The 19,008-nt window shown below is 38.5% G+C and overlaps 2 protein-coding genes across 3 annotated transcripts in view; both read left to right on the forward strand.

Moving 5' to 3' along the window:
• Positions 1–522: 522 nt before the first annotated feature.
• LOC117391675 (sorting nexin-1-like) lies at positions 523–11,495 on the forward strand. The gene is made up of 15 exons (XM_055232517.1): positions 523–724; positions 1,787–1,979; positions 2,304–2,413; positions 2,899–2,968; positions 3,093–3,136; positions 3,228–3,369; positions 4,260–4,338; positions 4,570–4,645; positions 4,921–5,034; positions 5,797–5,890; positions 6,391–6,596; positions 7,246–7,389; positions 8,236–8,316; positions 8,388–8,459; positions 10,056–11,495. Exons 1-15 carry the CDS (start codon positions 605–607, stop codon positions 10,104–10,106), a joined length of 1,596 nt encoding a protein of 531 aa, XP_055088492.1. The 5' UTR covers positions 523–604; the 3' UTR covers positions 10,107–11,495.
• A 2,853-nt stretch (positions 11,496–14,348) lies between these two features.
• The window catches only part of csnk1g1 (casein kinase 1, gamma 1), a 33,189-nt gene continuing 28,529 nt past the window's right edge, over positions 14,349–19,008 (forward strand). Inside the window, exon 1 of one of the 2 annotated variants that reach the window (XM_033987536.2) lies at positions 14,349–14,566. The gene's annotated coding sequence lies outside the window, so the exon portion shown is untranslated. The remainder of the gene's footprint in view (positions 14,567–19,008) is intronic. The other variant, XM_033987541.2, reaches the window with a different exon arrangement.

Raw genomic sequence — 19,008 nt, forward strand, 5'->3', positions numbered from 1 at the left:
AAAATGACGGTGAATTTCTGCAGGATCAATAACATACATATATATATATATATATTTACTAACACAGAGATTTAGATGTGCTTTTCTTGCAACTTTTATTACCCAGCATGCCCTGCTCTTCACAGCTGGCACCAGTTTTTAACTTAATTGTGTGAGCAGAGAAACTACTTCAAACAAAAAGAGTTCATGTGATGTGCTACTGGGAAACCTGGTTGCTGGTTCAAGACCAGTCCTGGCACTTTGACGCTGTCACTGTCCGCAGTCACTCGCTTTAGCCATTGCACTGTCTAGTCTATATTATTATTATTATCATCATCTATTTCTGCTGCAAAGTGTTTGACCAATCACACTGATCTTGTACCTCCAGTCCCCGCCCTCCTCTCCTCTCACTCTCTTCTTTAATCATCCAGGTATTGCGCAGTTTATCAGCTCTATTTTAAATGTGGTTGTGGGAGCTTGTGTGTCCCACTTATATATTTTATCGTGTTGCCTGTGCGCCCCACCACCAGCCGCCAGGTGTCTCTGCACGGCCTCCCGCTTTCGGACCGCTGCACTGTGACCTGTGACCCCGCGTCTGCGTCAACGCGCTGGCACAACACGGAACATGGCGGCCAGCTCCCAGCGCAGTCCTCCTCCTTTCCCCGCATCCGAGGAGCCAGAGACCGCGGGCTGTGGCGTGGCAGATGGAGACAGCGACGAAGGGGAGGACATCTTCGTCAACAATGTACGTCTGATAAGTTTTGGGCCGATATTTAAAGCGGATGTGTTGTTTTCCCGTGCGCCGCGGTGGCAAAGCAGTTAGCCTCTTTATACGCGCTGCCTGACCCGCATCCACTGCCACAATAACCACACTAATACCAAAACAACACGGATTAAAGTACTTTGAACTGTTAGGTAATGATAATGTAGTAGTGTGTATATGTATGTTATTATTTGGCATGCTAATTAATGCATTATCTTGTTTAAAGCAGCTTAAGCTTCAGTTCAAGTTAGTTTTTATCTGTTGCTGATGTGGCTCCACCCAGACAACTCCTTTTTATTAACGGCACAGGCACTGACCCACTAAAATGTGATGTCTGTAATGTGTTCACTTCAGATTACAGTACTTGAAGAGTTAAAATATCGCACAGATTGGCGTCCCTCCGGTTTCACTCACCTGTAGATATGTGTCGTTTATGGACTAAAGACTTGGTTCATAAATGGTTCGTAAATGAACTTGTGTCCCAGGGGAACTTGAAATTAAAACAGATTGGTCTTGTATTTTATTCACAATAAGACCGATGGCAACAGGCTTTTTTTTTTTCTACATTACTGTAACATTAGGTTATGTGAAGGACCTAGAGAATAGCGTGAAAAATGTGGTTGGGGCTCTCAAAAGCTATGCACAAGAAGTGTATCATACATGTGTTAAACTGTTTGGTGTATTTGTGTGGCAGCCTGTGTGTCCAAAAAAAATGTTGAAAATCTTAAATCACCTATTATTGCAAAGATTTAAAGAGTTAGAAGAATAAATAATTCCATGAGACGGTACGGCAACTGTGTTTTTCTACAAAATGGATAAAGAGAGTTCCTTTTTGTACTATGTGTTTACATATGCTTCATGCATATTCTTTAGGCAGCTGATTGACCCAAACACAATATTAATATTGAAGGTCCTTAGCTGATATGTTAAAAAGTGCAAATAATGGTCCTATATTTCGGCCTATACATAGGTTGATCTCTAATTTTAATATGATTATAGGTATGTACCATCAGGTTGTCTTAAATTTGTTGTTTTGCATTGCAGAGTAAGCCTGCTGCTGTCAGTCGCGGTGTATCTAAGCCTGAGCGGGATGAGTCCCCAGATCTATTCAGTGAGGAGGCCCACAGCACCGCACCTGCCAGCAACACCACTGCCCCGTCCAATGTTCCAGCCAATGCCCAGTCTAATGCCCAGCCTAATGGAGTACACTCGGATGATGACAGCGACCTGTTTGCTGGTGAGAAAAACGCCACACTGTATTTTTATTTAAGCATTTTACTTAACTTTAAGTACTTAAGTATTTAGCAGCATGCCTATTATTGTAAAGACCAGTGCACACAGGAGTGTGTCACAGGTCTTAAAACTTTGAAATGCACTCTTGTTTGTGCAACTCGTATGCTCATATAACATAATGGAGATAGCTTTTTTGCTGTGTGTCAGTGTTGACCTTTAAGATCCAATATTCTACTATCTTCACCAAATATGACTTCAGTACACAGTTATTACTATAAAGGATTTATACACTTGTTTTAATGTTGGATCCTTTGTGTGTTTTCTTCAGATGCCCGTGTAGAGCTAAGCACCGATAAGAGCAGCTCTGCCTCTGTAGCACCGCGGACCATGCCTTTTGCCCAGGGATCTGCCTCTGTACAGCCCACCTCCTTAGAGCAGGTATCAAACCACTCCCTGCACAAAGCATCTATTTGGATGAACACATGACTGGATTATGGCTCCTCCTATTAGTGTTATGATACTAAAATTTCAAACTCTATTTCGATACTAAGAAATGGACTCAATACCCATTCTGATATCACAGTGGTAACTAAAAACACTCTATTTAGAATAGAATGTAAGTTTCAACATTACCATGTGGCGTTATATCTTTGTAATTCCTCAGTCATCCAGGTAGGTTCCATAGTGGGTCATGGACGTGTACTAGTCTATGTGGTCTTCTACTTGATCTGATACAGCTCAAGATCATTCTAAAGCTATTCAGGAAAGGTTCAGTTCTGTCCTATGAATGTGACTTTTTTAGTATTGATACCTTCTCAAATGAGTATCTAGTTTCGATACCAGTTTTAGATTATCTATTTTCAATACTTTTGACAACGCTTTCTACACATCAACTTTCAGTAAACTGCTTTTCCTCTTTATAGCTGGAGGAGGAAGAAGAAGCAAAGGACAGTTTTGATGTTGACATCTCTGTCACCAGTCCCGAGAAAGTTGGTTAGTGTCCGTTTCTTATTAGGCCAAAAAGATTATGATTAAATTGCCATATGCTGTCAGTTTTGCATGAACAGAGTAAATTGTTTGTTTAACTTGTTTATATTCCCCGGGCATGTCCTCACAGGTGATGGCATGAATGCATATGTGGCCTACAGAGTGTCCACAAGGGTAATTGTCTTTTTTCTTTAAACCCATATCCTTGTTGTCTGAGAGTCCATTCTAATCTGACACATGCTGACTATACACACGTTGTTCCTAGTCGTCCTTGGCCATGTTCAAGAGTAAGGCCTTCTATGTGAGGAGGCGCTTCAGTGACTTCCTGGGTCTCTATGAGAAGCTGTCAGTCAAACAATCTCTTCAGGGCTGCATCATCCCTCCTCCACCTGAGAAAAGTGTCGTAGGTTAGTGTCACACTCGTGGCTGTTTGCAGTGCAGTCACATGGCTAACTTGTTGAGGCCAGTTTGTAATGCATTCTTGATTTGAGTTCTACATGGCTCACTGAAAGCGATCATGAAAAAGCGTAATGTTGACGAATACGAATACTTCCAACTGATTGAGTGAAGTGTCACAACAGTGGAACAAGCCGAAAAATCAAACTTGTTCCTCTCAACTGGACTGAACAAAAGTGCACTAGTGCTGTAGTCCTTTTGTCATTTAGTTGATTAATCGTTTGATGGTGTTTTAGTCTACCAAAATTTTGTGTTTTATTTATATGGAATAACGGGGACATGTGAGTTAGTTTTATGGTATTTATATATAAAAAAGGCAGATTAAACTGATGATTCAAAAGTTTAATCTGTATTTATATGTTTCCTAGTACTTTCTTCTGCATAAATAGTTGTCCACTCAAACATCACAGGAATTCATCTTGCTTCGAAAAAATGGCACCAGTGACTGAACATATGATAATGCATACATAATGTTTTTACATTTATTTATTTATTTGTTAAAAAATACAGTGCATAGAAACGGGTTTGACAGCCAAACAATAAAAATGCATATATATAATGAACAATAGATATTGTATGCAAAAGTAATGAGACAATTTTCCTTTTTTCAGTTATTACATTTTCGCTTTAATAAAGTCAAATATAATGACCTCTCAAATATTGTGTCATCAGCTTAAATTTTTATTTAAATTTGTACATCAACAGTGACATTGAGGGGTCAATCAAAAATCTGTGCGAGGGTTCCATGATTAAACTATTACCTTTACCCACCTTATTATGTGCTGACAGAGAAGATATGAAACATTTCGCCAATGCTTACACTTAGTTTGTGGGCCAACAGGAATGACCAAAGTTAAAGTGGGAATGGATGACCCTTCGTCTGTAGAGTTTGTGGAAAGAAGAAGAGCAGCTTTGGAGAGGTAACAAATGTCTAATGTGTATAATAAATGATAGTGATACAAGTATGACATGAAACATTGAAATATTAGATAGTTATGTTCATCATCACTTTAACTTGTATGGTAGCTACACTTTAATTGCCGATTTGGATTATAGTCTTGGCTAAAACGTGTCTCAGTATGTACAGTAGATTTATCAAACGTCAAATATGAGAACTAGGTTTAAGAAGATTTCCTTTTATTCTTTCCCAGGTATCTTCAGAGAATCGTGTGTCACCCCATCCTCCTGCAGGACCCGGATGTGCGGGAGTTCTTGGAGAGAGAAGATGTGAGTATTACATACATTTGTTTTGATACGACTCCACTTTAATTGTTGGAATGCATCTTGATAGCTTCAGTAAATGTAAAGGATCAGAATCAAATTCACAGTGCATATTTTAAACAGGACCAGCAGCAGTAACCTTTAAAGAGAAGTCAAATGTATCACATGCTTTTCAGAACATGTTTATACAGGGGATACCGGGACATTTTGTTCTTTGATATTGCACATTTGATCTTAATCTTTAAACTCTAATAAAACATATTTTTTAAATCTGTGTGAAGCTCCCCAGAGCAGTGAATACCCAGGCCCTGAGTGGAGCCGGCTTCCTCAAGATGATCAATAAGGCTTCAGACGCTGTCAACAAGATGACCATCAAGATGAATGAATCAGACACAGTAAGACTGCTCTTCTCCTACACACTCATGTATTGAGACTTCAAGAACACGCAGTGCAAACTAGTGTGTATTAAAATTTCAAACTGTATTATCGATACTAAGGCATAGACCCGATATGCAGTACTGATTCTAATACCACGATGATAATAACACCCTTTATTTAGACAATAAAAAGTAAATTTCAACATTAAATCAAAGTACTTTTTTATATTACCATATGGTCTTCTATGTGTTTGTGTAATCCCTCAGTCGTCCAGGTAGGTTCCATAGTGGTCCATGGGCGTAGTCTTATATTTGTTCTGACACAGCTTAAGATCATTCTAAAGCTATTCAAGAAAGGTTTATTTCTGTCCTATGAATGTGACCTTTTTAATATCGATACTTGCTGAAATTAGTATGTAGTTTTGATACTAGTTTTGGTATCAGTTAGTATCTGATTTTTTATACTTTTGACAACCCAAGTACAGACACAGTAAGGCTGCTCTCCTCCTACACACGCTGATGTAGTGACGGATCATATGAGGAGTACAGGCTGTTCAACATAAGTGGTCAGTGCAGCATGTGGTGCATGAGTCAAGATGGTTCTTAGAACACTGACCCCAAAAAACCACTATTAATTTATGCAAAAACGTCACTGAAAATGTAGACATTGAAAAACATAATGCATGCTTCAAGCCTCAAAGATATTAATTTAAATGTTTTATTACAAAGACGTTAGTCATTCTAAAAATACTGACCATTTTTCTCTGCTTGGTTTTTCAGTGGTTTGAGGACAAGTTTCAAGAGGTGGAGAACGAGGAGCAGCAGTTGAGGAAGCTCCATGCTGTGGTGGACTCTTTGGTCAATCATCGGAAAGGTCAGTTCATATTGTTGACCTCTCAACTTTTATATTCCTGCTGTTTTAAGTTTAGATGGGGGCAGGCAAAAAGATTGTTCATGTGAATGTTTTGTAGTATCGTTGGCTAATAGGAGCAAGATCCTTTCTATATTTCTCTAACAATACAGCATTTCTGAATTTTACTTTGGGATATTTTATCTAGGGCAGCATTAGTGCATTGGCATTCATACATGTGGATGTTTGCTGTACAGGTAAGAGCACATCTGGTGTAAAAATCTGTCAAATCAGCACAATGTTTTCCAGTGGTAACCCCTCACAGAAATGGTAGCAGCCAAATACAAAAAAGCGACGCAAGAGCATGAGACATAATCAGATGCTTTAATAGAAGCTCCTGTCTCCAGCGGAGAGAGGGACATCGTTCTGCTAAAAATTAAAACAACCTTGAACCCGACTCTGAAGTACACATACATGTGTGAGAAAGCAGCTGATTCAGTCCCCCCCCCCTCTTCCTCTCACAGAGCTATGTATGAACACAGCGGTGTTTGCCAAAAGCATGGCCATGCTGGGAAACTCCGAGGACAACACAGCCCTGTCTCGTGCTCTGTCTCAGCTCGCAGAGGTGGAGGACAAGATGGAGCAGCTGCACCAGGAGCAGGCGGCCAATGACTTCTTTGTGCTGGGAGAGCTGCTGTCCGATTACATCCGCCTAGTGGGGGCTGTACGGGTAAGAACACATAAACATAAAGGTGAACTATGTAACATTTTTAGTGAATGGTCTGCCACCTGCTTGTCTCTGTGGAGATGTTTTTGCGTTGCCTATATTGTTTCATAATATGACTGCAATCATTTCCATTTCCACAGAGAGTGGATGATGATACCAAGTTACGTCAGATTTGTAGAGGCAAGCATACAGTAGAAAAACTTTAAAACACAAACCACACAATATAAACAACAAAGACATACACTATTGATGCATAATTTAGTCATGATACAGCCAAAGCTGTAGACATAAGGCATGACCTGTCCATATACTGAGAATGAGACAAATTTGTATGTGTCCTCTAAGACCCTGGAACCACAGGTTTATTTGTGATCGTAATAAACAAAAAAGTGAAATTCCTTTGCTGCCACAAGAGGGCACACCAGCACTTAAATGAAGTCTGAAAAGTTGTACTGTCTTTTCCATTAATTCAGGTTATAAAATGCAATACCAACTCAACTTATTGTGACTCATAGTCACAATAAGCCTTGATATATTCACCTTAAGGATTTGCCTTTATTTTTACTATACATAAAACAACGTAAATGTAAACAAGATAAGCAAAATGTCAGCAGAAGTCTGCCATATCTGCCATGTAGCCTTGTCTTCACAGGGCTGTTTTGACCAGCGCATGAGGGCGTGGCAGAGGTGGCAGGAGGCTCAGAGCACACTCCAGAAGAAGAGAGAGGCTGAGGCCAAACTGCTGTGGGCCAACAAACCTGAAAAACTGCAGCAGGCCAAAGACGACATCACTGAGGTACTCACCAGCTCTATGCGCTGGCCATCAGGGCTACACGCACACTGTGGAGGTGGTTTGGATTGGAGAATTACAATAGCTTTAAAAGGCAATACAAAAATGGCTTCATATTGCTTTTGAATGATGCAAATTATTAGGTTTTCCACACAGGTTTTGCTATCCGCTTTACTAATGGCTAATACTTTCCTAAAATCAAATTAATGATAAATAAATGGCAAAAAAGTATTATATTTTAAGTGTTCAGAATACAATACTCTGCTTAGGATTTTAATGCAGGTATTAAGTAATCTGTAAGTATTCTGTGTAAGACTAGGGTTGCCTGTTGTACACAATTGTTAAATATTGAAAGCTTGGCTACCATCTAATAGCATGGGATAGTTTAGATAATAAATATGCATACAATGTGGTTTACATCTATAACCTTATCATTATACTGCATTATTAGTCACTAACTCTGGCCCAATTCAAACCCTCCTTGCATTTTGCTGTAAGATTCTGTGCAATGCCACATAAGCCTATAACATCTATGATCCAACAACACAATTCTACATAATTATGCAAAAACATGATACAAAACTACACAGCAACATGACAAATCTGATGCAGTCATTAGCGGGATGCACGCTGATTGTGCTTTGAAGGGGGAGTGACTTGGCGAAGATGGGAGACTCAGAGCGTCAAAAACAAAAATGATAAAATTATATGTTAATACGTTGTTTTTGACCAATATAACATTTTCAAAATAATAAAAGGTAATATGGTGATCTAAATATGTTATGTCTTAGCAGTTAATACCACACAGAAGTAAAATACACTTTTAATGTTTTTCTTCATGTATGTATACAGTGGGAGTCCAGAGTAACCCAGTATGAGAGAGACTTTGACCGGATCGGCATGACGGTGCGCAAAGAGGTCCTCAGATTTGAGGTAAGAATTTTCAGTGAGCCTGCCACAGAAAGGAACATGGATGTGACAAACTTTACCTTTTGTCTCTGCAGAAGGAGAAGGTAAAGGACTTCAAGAGCCAGATAATCAGATACTTGGAGTCCATGTTGCAGTCAGAACAAAGGGTAAGCGATAATTTTATTTAGCATTAATGTCAATAATAAATATTGCGGTAGTTAGAAGACTCACTTAAATTATTATCCATATCATGTCATAATTGATGTATTTTCAGTGGGACAATGTTCAGGTGTGAACATTTAAACAAATATATAATACATAAATAGTTTTCATTTGCAGTTCCCCTGCAAGGAGGTACTGACATACTATTTGGAATTAATTTAGCATTTTTGGCATTCACTTTACAAGAAATGCGCTGCCATTGAAAACACAGGTTTGAGTGAGAAAGTTTTACTCGCTGTTTGAATGTGTTACCATAGCAACGGCATACAGGCCCGTACTCGGGCTTCCTCTGTTAGCATTTGTACAAATATGGACCAGTATATTAATATTTTTGTCCTCCATTTGGGTTATTAATTTGAACTGTGTTGTTTAGTTTCATTTTAGAGCTTTTATTCTCATTTTACACTATATTTTAGGACTGCAGCAAATTTTCTGAAAGTATTGGGATTAGATTTGCGATTTATGTTTTAGTAATAGGATTCTGGTCCAAATTCAAATTTTAAACATCTAGAAGAATTAACAAAAAGACTGAAATATGAACTTACAAACTAATACAAGAATTACATTTCAGAACATGTTTTTAATGATCTAAACTACAGGGTTAGCACTTTATGTGCAGAGTAAGACAGGATATTTTGTTAGTGTAAAGTTTCTGTGGAAACTGTGATGCATTAAATATTGCAGCTTTTTCCCTCTGCTAATTAAGTCCTTTGAAATTGCGATCTTGATTCGACTGCAGCCCGACTATGATTAACCTTAATTTAGACCTGAAATAGTCCAGGTTTAGATGGTGGTACTTTGAAAGCCAAATATTATATTGGGTGGTATTTGGTGTGAAATGTCCAAGGACAGAAATTACAAGAAATAATGTAATAATGTAAAAACAAGTTTAAAGGTCCTATATTACACAAAATGGATTCTTGTGAACTTTAAGCCATGTTCAAATGTTGTTACTTCATCAAAAACATACCTGGAGTTGAGTTTTGTTTCATTCACACATTTGAGTAATGTCTGTATAATCCCTCAATTGTCCACCAGAACTGACTCCTACAACTTTTTATCCAGTTGACAGATTTTATATTTTTCTTTTACAATGTTTGCGTAATCCTCTATTATTAGTCCGTCTACATCTCCAAAGCTCAAAATGCTCTGATCCACTTTGTGATGTCATATAGTGGCTGTTTTCAAGTTACCTTTTACCTTCAGTTCAGTATAGATCAGCAGTTATAGTATGAAATCATCCAAATGATTCTAGTGAAGGTGTATGGAGTTTAAAAATACAGTGAAGCACTTCCTGTATTATCACATGACATCACAAGGTGGAACAAGGTATTTTCTGTTTGATTGCAGGATTGCAGGATTGGTGTGTTAAACATGTGAATGAAACAAAACACAACTCCAGTAGACAATGATGAAGAAACAACATAAGATAGATCAGTAGTGTATAGTGTCAATAGTGTAATAGACCCTTTAATGAAGAAAAAATGCAAACTGCACACATTCATTCCCTAATTTTGTATTGCTCTCCTCTGTTTCTGCAGCTCATAAAGTTCTGGGAGGCTTTCCTACCCGAGGCAAAAGCAATAGCCTGATAAGGACGGGGCTTCTTTCTAAGACCTTAACTGCCTTTTGAACACTTTACCTCTTCGTGTGGAGCTGAGAGGACCATTTCAAACACAACTTCCATCCATCTAACTCCTCTGTCCTTTTAACCACATTTTAACATGTATTACTTTTCTATACTGCCCTGTGACTGTGCCCAGCATTTCAACTTTCAGTTTTTAAAGACTGGAAGGTTGTCTAACAGCAGGAGAGTAGGCCCGTTACGATAAGACATTTTGAAGTGTGATATACTGCTACATAAAATTGTTGCGATAAACAGTTAGATTGAAACGACTCGATAATTCCCGGAAAGTCCTTTTATAATTCATAATATTGTTTAAAAAATATGAGCTGCAATATAAACAAACGACAGAATGAAACATTAATACTTAAAGAGGGGGTATTGCCAAATCAACTCTTTGGAGCTTTCTACCATGTTATAACATTCCCTCATCAAAAACATACCTGAAGAGGTTATTTAAATAATTTGTGCATGTTTGATTGATCTTCTGGTCTCTTGTGGGCACTATTCGAACCCTAGTTTCTGTTTCAGGTGTACAAAACCACACGTTTTGTTTAAAAATCTGCCCACGTGCCTACATATCCAGGAAGCTCTCTGCGGCGCTCCCACCACATGACCCCTCTCTGCTTAGCCCTCCCCTCACAGATCAGTGAGAGAACAAAGACATGGCGTCAAAAACAAAAATGAAAGTAATTAAACTTTTTAATATGTTATTTTTGGTGAATATAGCATTTTCAAAACAAACATGGTGATCTAAATATGTGTTAGCACTTTATACCCCATAGAAGTGCAATACCCTCTCTTTAACCAACTATTATAGATACTAAATAAAGTAAATACTTATTATTCAAACCTCTACAGATCAAATGTGGTACTACAAAACATAACAAAAACGCCCCACTATTGCAAACAAAATGTGCACATGATAATTATTGAGCTCCCTAAGTATTGTTCCAGCTTTCATATTTTGAATAATAAGTCGATATATATTAATTATCGTGACAGGCCTATCAGTGAGGATGTGAGAATTGCCACTACAAATTAGTGCGATATCTATTTATGTTGCTTTGCTTATAATAGTGTATGAAGGAATTAACACTTGAGGTACTGCCCTAGACTAACATGTCATAGTTTACACTAGAAATAGACTTATGCATTCCAAACTTTAACTTTGCTCAACAATGCATGATAACTTTTGATGCACTAAAATCCATTGTACAAACTGATTTCTACATGATCACACTTTATGACGGTGTTGATGCATTGTTACTGTGCTGAACATTACACATTTCAAATGCCACACAAGTTTTATTAAAGATGCACTATGTAACATTTCTGGTTGAGGGTTCGCTACTTGCTTCTCTCCATGGAGATGTTATTCACCTTTCCTGGAATGTTCTGCGGTATAGCATGTCTATCATGTATTTAGTTCTTTAGTGCTCAAAAATGTATAGAAAAACTGGATTCTTGCTCTGAGCGAGGTCGCCTCGCCACAGATCTGACCTGTAACTTGATCTGTGAGCTACTTGCTTGTCTCCGTGGAGATAGATGGGTTTAATTTCAAATTATTGAACTTTCAAGGGCTGGCATTGCAATAACCTCTCCGTGGAGACAAGATGATGGCATACCCTCCAGCAGAAAAGTCTCATAAAGCATCTTTATAAAGGGCCTATATTATGTTTTCTGATCTATGTTATAATGTTGTTTCCTCCTCAAAAACATACCTAGAGTTGTGTTTTGTTTCATTCACACATGTTTAACACACAAACCCTGCATATTTAGGCTGAGTTCCTCTCTCAAACAAAAAAATACTCTGTTCCACCTTGTGATTTAGTGTCAATACAGGAAGTGCTCCACTATGTTTTAAACTCCATACACCTTCATTAGAATCATTTGGAGGATTTCAGCTCTGAATTTGCTAATCTCTAATAAAGAAAAGGTAACTGGTAGCTGTTGACTTGAAAACAACCACTACATGACATCACAAGGTCGAACAGAGCATTTTGAGGTTTGACGATGTAGACAGACTAATAATAAAGGGTTACTCATACATGTGTGCATGAAACACAACACAACTCCAGGTATGTTTTTGAGGAAGTAACAACATTCTAACATGGCTTAAACCTTACAAGAGTCAATTTTGCATAATATAGGACCTTTAGAGTATTGACGGCGATAATATGGTCAGAACTTTTCAAACGTTGCAATGAATTTGAACTGGAGAATCAGTTATGTGTATTTTCTATGATGATGTACTTATTGAAAAATGTAATATTATTTTCACAATCAGTAGGTCTTAAATACATTTGTTGGAGAGACTGAGGAGCCATGACTTTTTATATTGTCGAAGGATATGCTGCCGAATGTTTACTGTTGCGTAGAAATTGTTACCACCAACTTGTCAAGTATTTCTGAGTTTCACCATGTTATAAATGAGTTTATCATGAATATTGTAAAACCATCACATAATACTGACCTAAACTTATTTTTCAGATTTGTAACAGCAGTGAGTCTGTCATGTCATATTTGTGTCAAAATGTGATTTATTTTTGTAACCACGTTGCATTAGTGCACACTTTTCCCTGAAAATGCTTTACAGGTAGATGTACAAAATAAATACAATTGGGTAAACTTTGAGGCTGTCACTGTGTTTGATTTCAGATTGGATTCTGATTCTTCCTCTGGGTTTAGCCTTTTATAATATGTATGTGTGATTAAACAGTGAATTTTAAAATGCCAGAATGTGTGGCTTATGAATACTGACAGTTGTTCATGGGCAAGACACTTCAGCCACCCTTCCTAAGCATTATCATGTGAATTAGTATGTTACTGATGGCCACGGCCAAATACCTCCGATGATTAAGGCAAGTCTTAGGGAGTCAACTCAAAGGCAAGAACAAGACCCCTGGCAATAAACAGCTACACCCTGCCAGTAATCAGATACCCAGCAGAAATCATAAGCTGGCCAAAGGAGGAGACCACAGACTTATAAGACCCAAAAGCTCCTAATCATGCATGGTGGGTTCCATCCCAAATCCAGCACCATGAGACTACGCGAGCTGTAAGGAAGGAGGCTGAGGACTAGTGAGTGTGAAAGTCGCTGTCCAGGATGAAACATCCAAGATCCATAAGTACATCAAGGACAAGACCCCAACAGATGATGTGCTCAGAGAATGTCTCGGACAGTCGAGTGCAGTGGAAGAGGAGCTGGAGGAACCATCATGGGAGGACAAGCCCCTGCTTAAGTGGTTGATATAAAGAAATCCTACCAATGGCTTGAGAGAGCTGGTCTGAGGGACAGCACAGAGACAATCATCCTGGCTGCACAGGAGCAGGCCTTGAGCACCAGAGCGATAGAAGCCCAGATCTACCAGACAAGGCCCAAGGTTTAGGCTGTGCAAAGAGGCCCCTGAGACAATCCAGCACATAACTCCAGTGTGTAAGATGCTAGCAGGAAAAGCATACATGGAGTGGCATAACCAAGTCACGGACATAGTGTACAGAAACATCTGTGTAGAGTACGGACTGGAGAGGTCAAGATGGGAAACACCTCCAAAGGTAGTGGAGAATGAGTGATCCAAGGTCTTGTGGGACTTCCAGATACAGACCGACAGAATGGTGATGGTGAACCAACCGGACATTGTGGTGGTGGATAAACAAAGAGCAAAGCCGTTGTGGTGGACATTGTAGTACCAAGTGATGGAAACATCAGGAAAAAAGTAACATGTTACAAAAAGTAACAACTAGAGAAATACCAGGGGCTCAAAGAATTGCGAAAGAAGGTCTGGAAGGTGAAGGCATCAGTAGTGCCCGTGGTCATCGGAGCAGTCGGGGCAGTGACCCCCAAATTGGAGGAGTGGCTACAGCAGATCCCAGGAAAAACATCAGACATCTCATCTCAGTCTAGGAAGCTGGGAACAGCAACGATACTGTGCAGAACCTTCAGGCCCAAGGGACCCAAGCATGGAAAAAAGGATGAGACCACCCGTGGAGGGTTAGGATGAGCTTTATATATATATATATGTGTGTGTATATACATAGACCCTTGTACCCACATTTTCCTTTAGTTTTCTGTCCAAATCTAGGCTGCTACCAATGAAGGTGTGGTCCTTGCCTACACATTGTAGTGTAGACAGTTTTGTTTATGTTTACCTTTTCAAAGTGTGCTGTGACCTGGAAGTATGGCGGGTGTAGAGGGCGGTGCCGTGCTTCTGCTTCCGGTGTGTTCGGAGCATTCACGAGCAGCAGCGGAGAGAGCCGAGCGGCGAAGAATGGACCAAACGGCTACTGCTGCCAAATTACCGTGCAACATCACTAACAACCAGGATTAGCACAGCGGTCTCACAGCAGCACCAGCCCCCGGTCTGCACCTTCCCGTCACCGTGCTCCGAGAGCCCGCTGATCGTGAGAGCTTTCGGCCGTGCGAAGGTGAGCTCCGCTCGGTGTTGATCTGCAGCTGTGCCGTGCGTCAGCCTTCGGTGCTTGGCTCTGCTAATATTTTTGTAGCTAACGGAGCTAGTTCCCTTGTTGCGCTCAGGCATAGGAGCTAAATCCCAGGCATCTCGTCATAGTGGGCGTGCGCTATCTGATACTTCTTGTGCCAAATATTAGTTTAATTACTTGTCAAATTGGAAAACACCACAGTAAGAATATGGGTAATAGTTGCGGTTATGGTTTATTTGGGTTAGGGTGATTCTTTGGTTGAAGGGATTTTATGTTCACCGGTTTTGAAGTATTGTCAGTAAAACCAGATGTTGTTTTCTCTTTGTTTATTGTGCGAATAGCACACAAAATATTACGACTTTAACAGTCTTTAAGTCTGAAAATAATATTAAAACCTATTTGTATGTAACTATAATTTCAGTTTCGATATAATTTCACGTAAACTCCGCCTCCGTACGAGATGCCTGGAGTTTAGAATCCCTTTGCGCTCTGGTTCTATCCCGCTGTCCCAGCGCTCCCAGTGGTGTTAGCTGAGGCGATCACACTCACCTGGACTGTTTCTTTAGTCTTATTGAAATATAAATAAACATATTCTTGTCAGATATTTGTGAATATAGTCATTTGAAAACACACCAGGACAAAAGGGTTAATTATACTTGGGCAAACGTTAACGGTGGGCTTGTTTGGGAAGCTGCGATGCTAACGTGGCTAATGGTTATTTCGCTCTCAAATCGATTAAAACATAACTAATGAGGTCTGACAAGACTGACAGCACAACAGAGGCCTTAAACTGTGCTTTTCATACATATAAAGAGAGAATCGTGTTTATAATGAGAGGCCTAACAGTGAAACACCCAGCTTAAATGACTTATATCCTCTGTTAGTACTGTGTTATTGCTTGAGACTATACAGGAAGACGTGAAGCCTTTTTATGTCGGCTATTCTACACTTCTAGATATGATAGTTTGCTATTTTGTCTCCAGGTTGTAATGAGCCTTTTGCTTACCTCAGAGGTGTGAATTTGTGTGTGACACCTTTCACATCAATTTGATGCACCTTTTCATTTTGTTTTCTCTATAGCAGCGTTTGAGTAGGCTGATATATTCTGTTTTACTCTTTACCTTGGGCTTACTATTTAATTACTAGTTCATGACACACAGGTGGTTGCAGTTCTTTTTTTTTTTTTTACTCAAATTTGTTTATATATATATATATTTTTTTTTTCCTGCAAAGGATATTACAGAACGTCTATTTTTAAAGTATACTTACTATGCAAAAAATTGACTTTTTAGAGCTTTTAACCATGTTATAGTTGTTTCATTTCTCATTTACCCTATTGAAAACGTATTTAGCGTGATCCATGCAGGACTGAGTAATCTTTCTTCTCCTATATTCAAGATGTCATTGCTCCATCAACCCCAGTTTTAACCGCTACTATTACACGCCCACTGGTCTGTACATCATTCTCCTATTTTATTTTCTTAATCGGTGATATGGGTATGATTTGGCAGCATTAAGTAGTCATTTTCGTACAAATGATAAAAAAAACTCTTGTACTCACTAGCGTGACATGTAGACATCATTAGAAGGTGCCGACAGCTGCTCTTTGTGATGGCGTTTCTGGTGACGGCATGTCCCATTGGACACCGCAGTTTTCAAATGCGGAAGTTGGCGGACTTAGTTGTTTTATTAAGTTGTTTTAGATCAAAATTGCAATTTAAAATGTCCAAATGATAACATAATGATCCATTGCTGCTGTAGATTATAACTATATAGCAGACACAAGGACAATAGGTCTTATTTAACTAGTGTTACTTTTATCATGTTGCACAATAAATTGCAGTTCTACTGTGTCGATGTTATTGGATTTTTTTGTGTTTGTGCACCTTACATTTTGTTGCAATCAGTTATACAGCAGCAGTAGTGGTTTAAAAATTATTTATTAGGAATATTTCCCATAAGTCTGTGACAGAGTGCTTGCGTACCCCTCCCTCTTGTCAAACATAACACGCACTATCAACAAATAAACCTCTTATCTAGTCAACTGTCAAAACAAGCTTTGGCCTGGGAGCATTGTTGCATGTCATGTTTTATGATTTCTGCAAAAGGTCTTTCTTCTGGTTACAAATAGTGCATATTGTTGAACTGGACATAAGCATTGTGTTGGTTAACATTTATATTGTTTTCTAAATCTACAATCTACAATCCTTTTAACAAAGACATATTGTGCTTTTGTCTGCTGTATATTGTAGTTGACACCTGTGGATTTTGTTATAATTTGGACATTGTAAATCACAATATCGATAGCAAATCACTTAATAAAAGAAACTAGTCCGCTGACTTCCGTGGTAAAAAACTGCGGTGCCCAGTTGGAGCTGACGTCACCATAAACGTCATCACACTAAAGCCGTGCAATTGTAGGCCTCTGCTATGGATAGCTGCACATCACGCTACCAAAACGACTGTGACGTTGCTGATTCCTATGAGTATCCCCAATTTAAGAAAATTTAATTGGAGAATGACTTGCAGAGCAGTCTCCATATCATTAAAACAACTTTGTTTGTCTTGTCTAACCTACGTATTTCCCACTTCTAGGGATATCAAGATTATTTAGTTACGGTAATCTATACCCAAATTGCCCAGATTATTCGGTTGTGAACTAAAAAGTTACATTTGTGACACAAATGTAAGACCACATGGTAGTATAAAAGAAAGTACTTTGATGTAATGTTGAAATTCACATTCTTTTGTTTTTTAGAAAATTTATTTTGTCTTCTTTTTATAGAAGGTGTAGAAATTCCACCTTTTTCAGACAGTTTGTCACATTCTATTGTCTAAATTTTTTTTTATTATCATTGTGGTATCAGAATCTGTATTGAGTATGGAGTCTATTCCTTAGTATTGAAATCGAGTTTGATATTTTAATATCATAACAACACACTAGTAAATTTTAAGACTTCACTGTTTAGTGTCAGTGGTTGCAAATAATTGTAAAATCATTATGTTTCTTCTCTCAGTAATCTTAACGCTCAAAGTTTATACTGGTGCATCTCTGTCTTAGTTCTATACATTTTTCTACAGATTGAGTTTATTGTGTCGATGCTTCACCAGATTTCTGCATATTGAAAGAGCTGTAGAGTTCATCAGTGGGTACTTTCAGAGGAATGGGGGCAGAGCTGTCTGGAGATGCCACAATAGGGGTCCCTCTATGGCAGGCTCCCTCTCAGGCTGATCTTTGACTGAAGGTTAATCACTCCATGCACAGCACCATGGCTCTTAAGACTGGAAACCATATCAGACCTTGTTTACCTCATTTGGTAATTCTAATACTATAGTGTAGGTCTGCACAATATTGTAAAATTTCTGTGATGGCAATATTGGCGGAAGAATTAAAATCAAATTGAAATTGAGAGTGATTAACATTAGGGGAAAAAATATTTTAATTGATTTCACCAATTAATCATTTTTTGCCAAATTTTCGCCCAGCCCTAATTGCAGTCTATAATGTAAAGGTATTTAATTTCAACTTCACAATTTCTTTATGTCTAGCTGTGACAAACTTGACCGAATAACTGGATAACTTTTGTTATCATATACAGTCCTATAGTAAATGTTACATACAAATTAGCCTGAAGTTGAGTTGTGTCTTATTTATATTAAACCACATCATCAGTTTGAGAAGAGAAAGGATGCTATGCTACCAACTACTGCCATGCTTCCCTCTCGTATGTCTAGGCTGCAAACGGTGGAGGATTCCTTTCAAAACCAACAAAGCCCTGTCTGAAACCACACATCTCTGAAAGCACATTTAACCTCACACTCGATCCATTCATTATGTGGTCTGTGACGATTAATCTGTACTGTATAATTCAAGTGTGGCTCTATTTAAAACGTTTAGCGCATTCATCAAATTCATACCACAATTTCTGCTGTTGGAAATAATTAAAAACAGTCAAATAAGGTAAAAAATAAGAAAATAAGTACGTAACTCCATTAGTGGTTCCAACTTCCATGCCTTTTAGCTATTTTTATTTTAGTTTCATTATCCTGTGCTATTCCCGTCCAATCCCATGTACCGGTATGTTTATCCGCACGGTGGGCATGCCTTAACATGTTCTTTCCTCAGAGACTGCGAGTGCACCTGTTAGCTGCAAAAGGCAACCCTCAGACGATTCTTTGCACACATAGACAAGAAAGTAGAAATTGTTGTTTGAAGGTATGCAAAAGAAATTATAATTATGTTGTCTATTATTTAATGTCATTATTGATGTAGTCATGTCATTTTGGGGACTTGGGGTTATTTATTAATTTTTTTTACAACATAACATTTGAGCTTTACAAGGTTGAAACCAAAATTCTGCGATTCATTTATCTATCCATCATTTATACAGCTCAACAATATTTAGCAATATTATATATTTAGAATA

Source organism: Periophthalmus magnuspinnatus, chromosome 3, assembly GCF_009829125.3.
Source record: "Periophthalmus magnuspinnatus isolate fPerMag1 chromosome 3, fPerMag1.2.pri, whole genome shotgun sequence".
NCBI lineage: Eukaryota > Metazoa > Chordata > Actinopteri > Gobiiformes > Gobiidae > Periophthalmus > Periophthalmus magnuspinnatus.

Coding starts and splice junctions, on each gene's coding strand:
- LOC117391675 (XM_055232517.1), top strand. CDS start 605: ATGGCGGCCAGCTCCCAGCGCAGTCCTCCTCCTTTCCCCGCATCCGAG. Junction 725..1,786: donor AGGACATCTTCGTCAACAAT/GTACGTCTGATA, acceptor TTTGCATTGCAG/AGTAAGCCTGCTGCTGTCAG. Junction 3,137..3,227: donor CCTACAGAGTGTCCACAAGG/GTAATTGTCTTT, acceptor CGTTGTTCCTAG/TCGTCCTTGGCCATGTTCAA.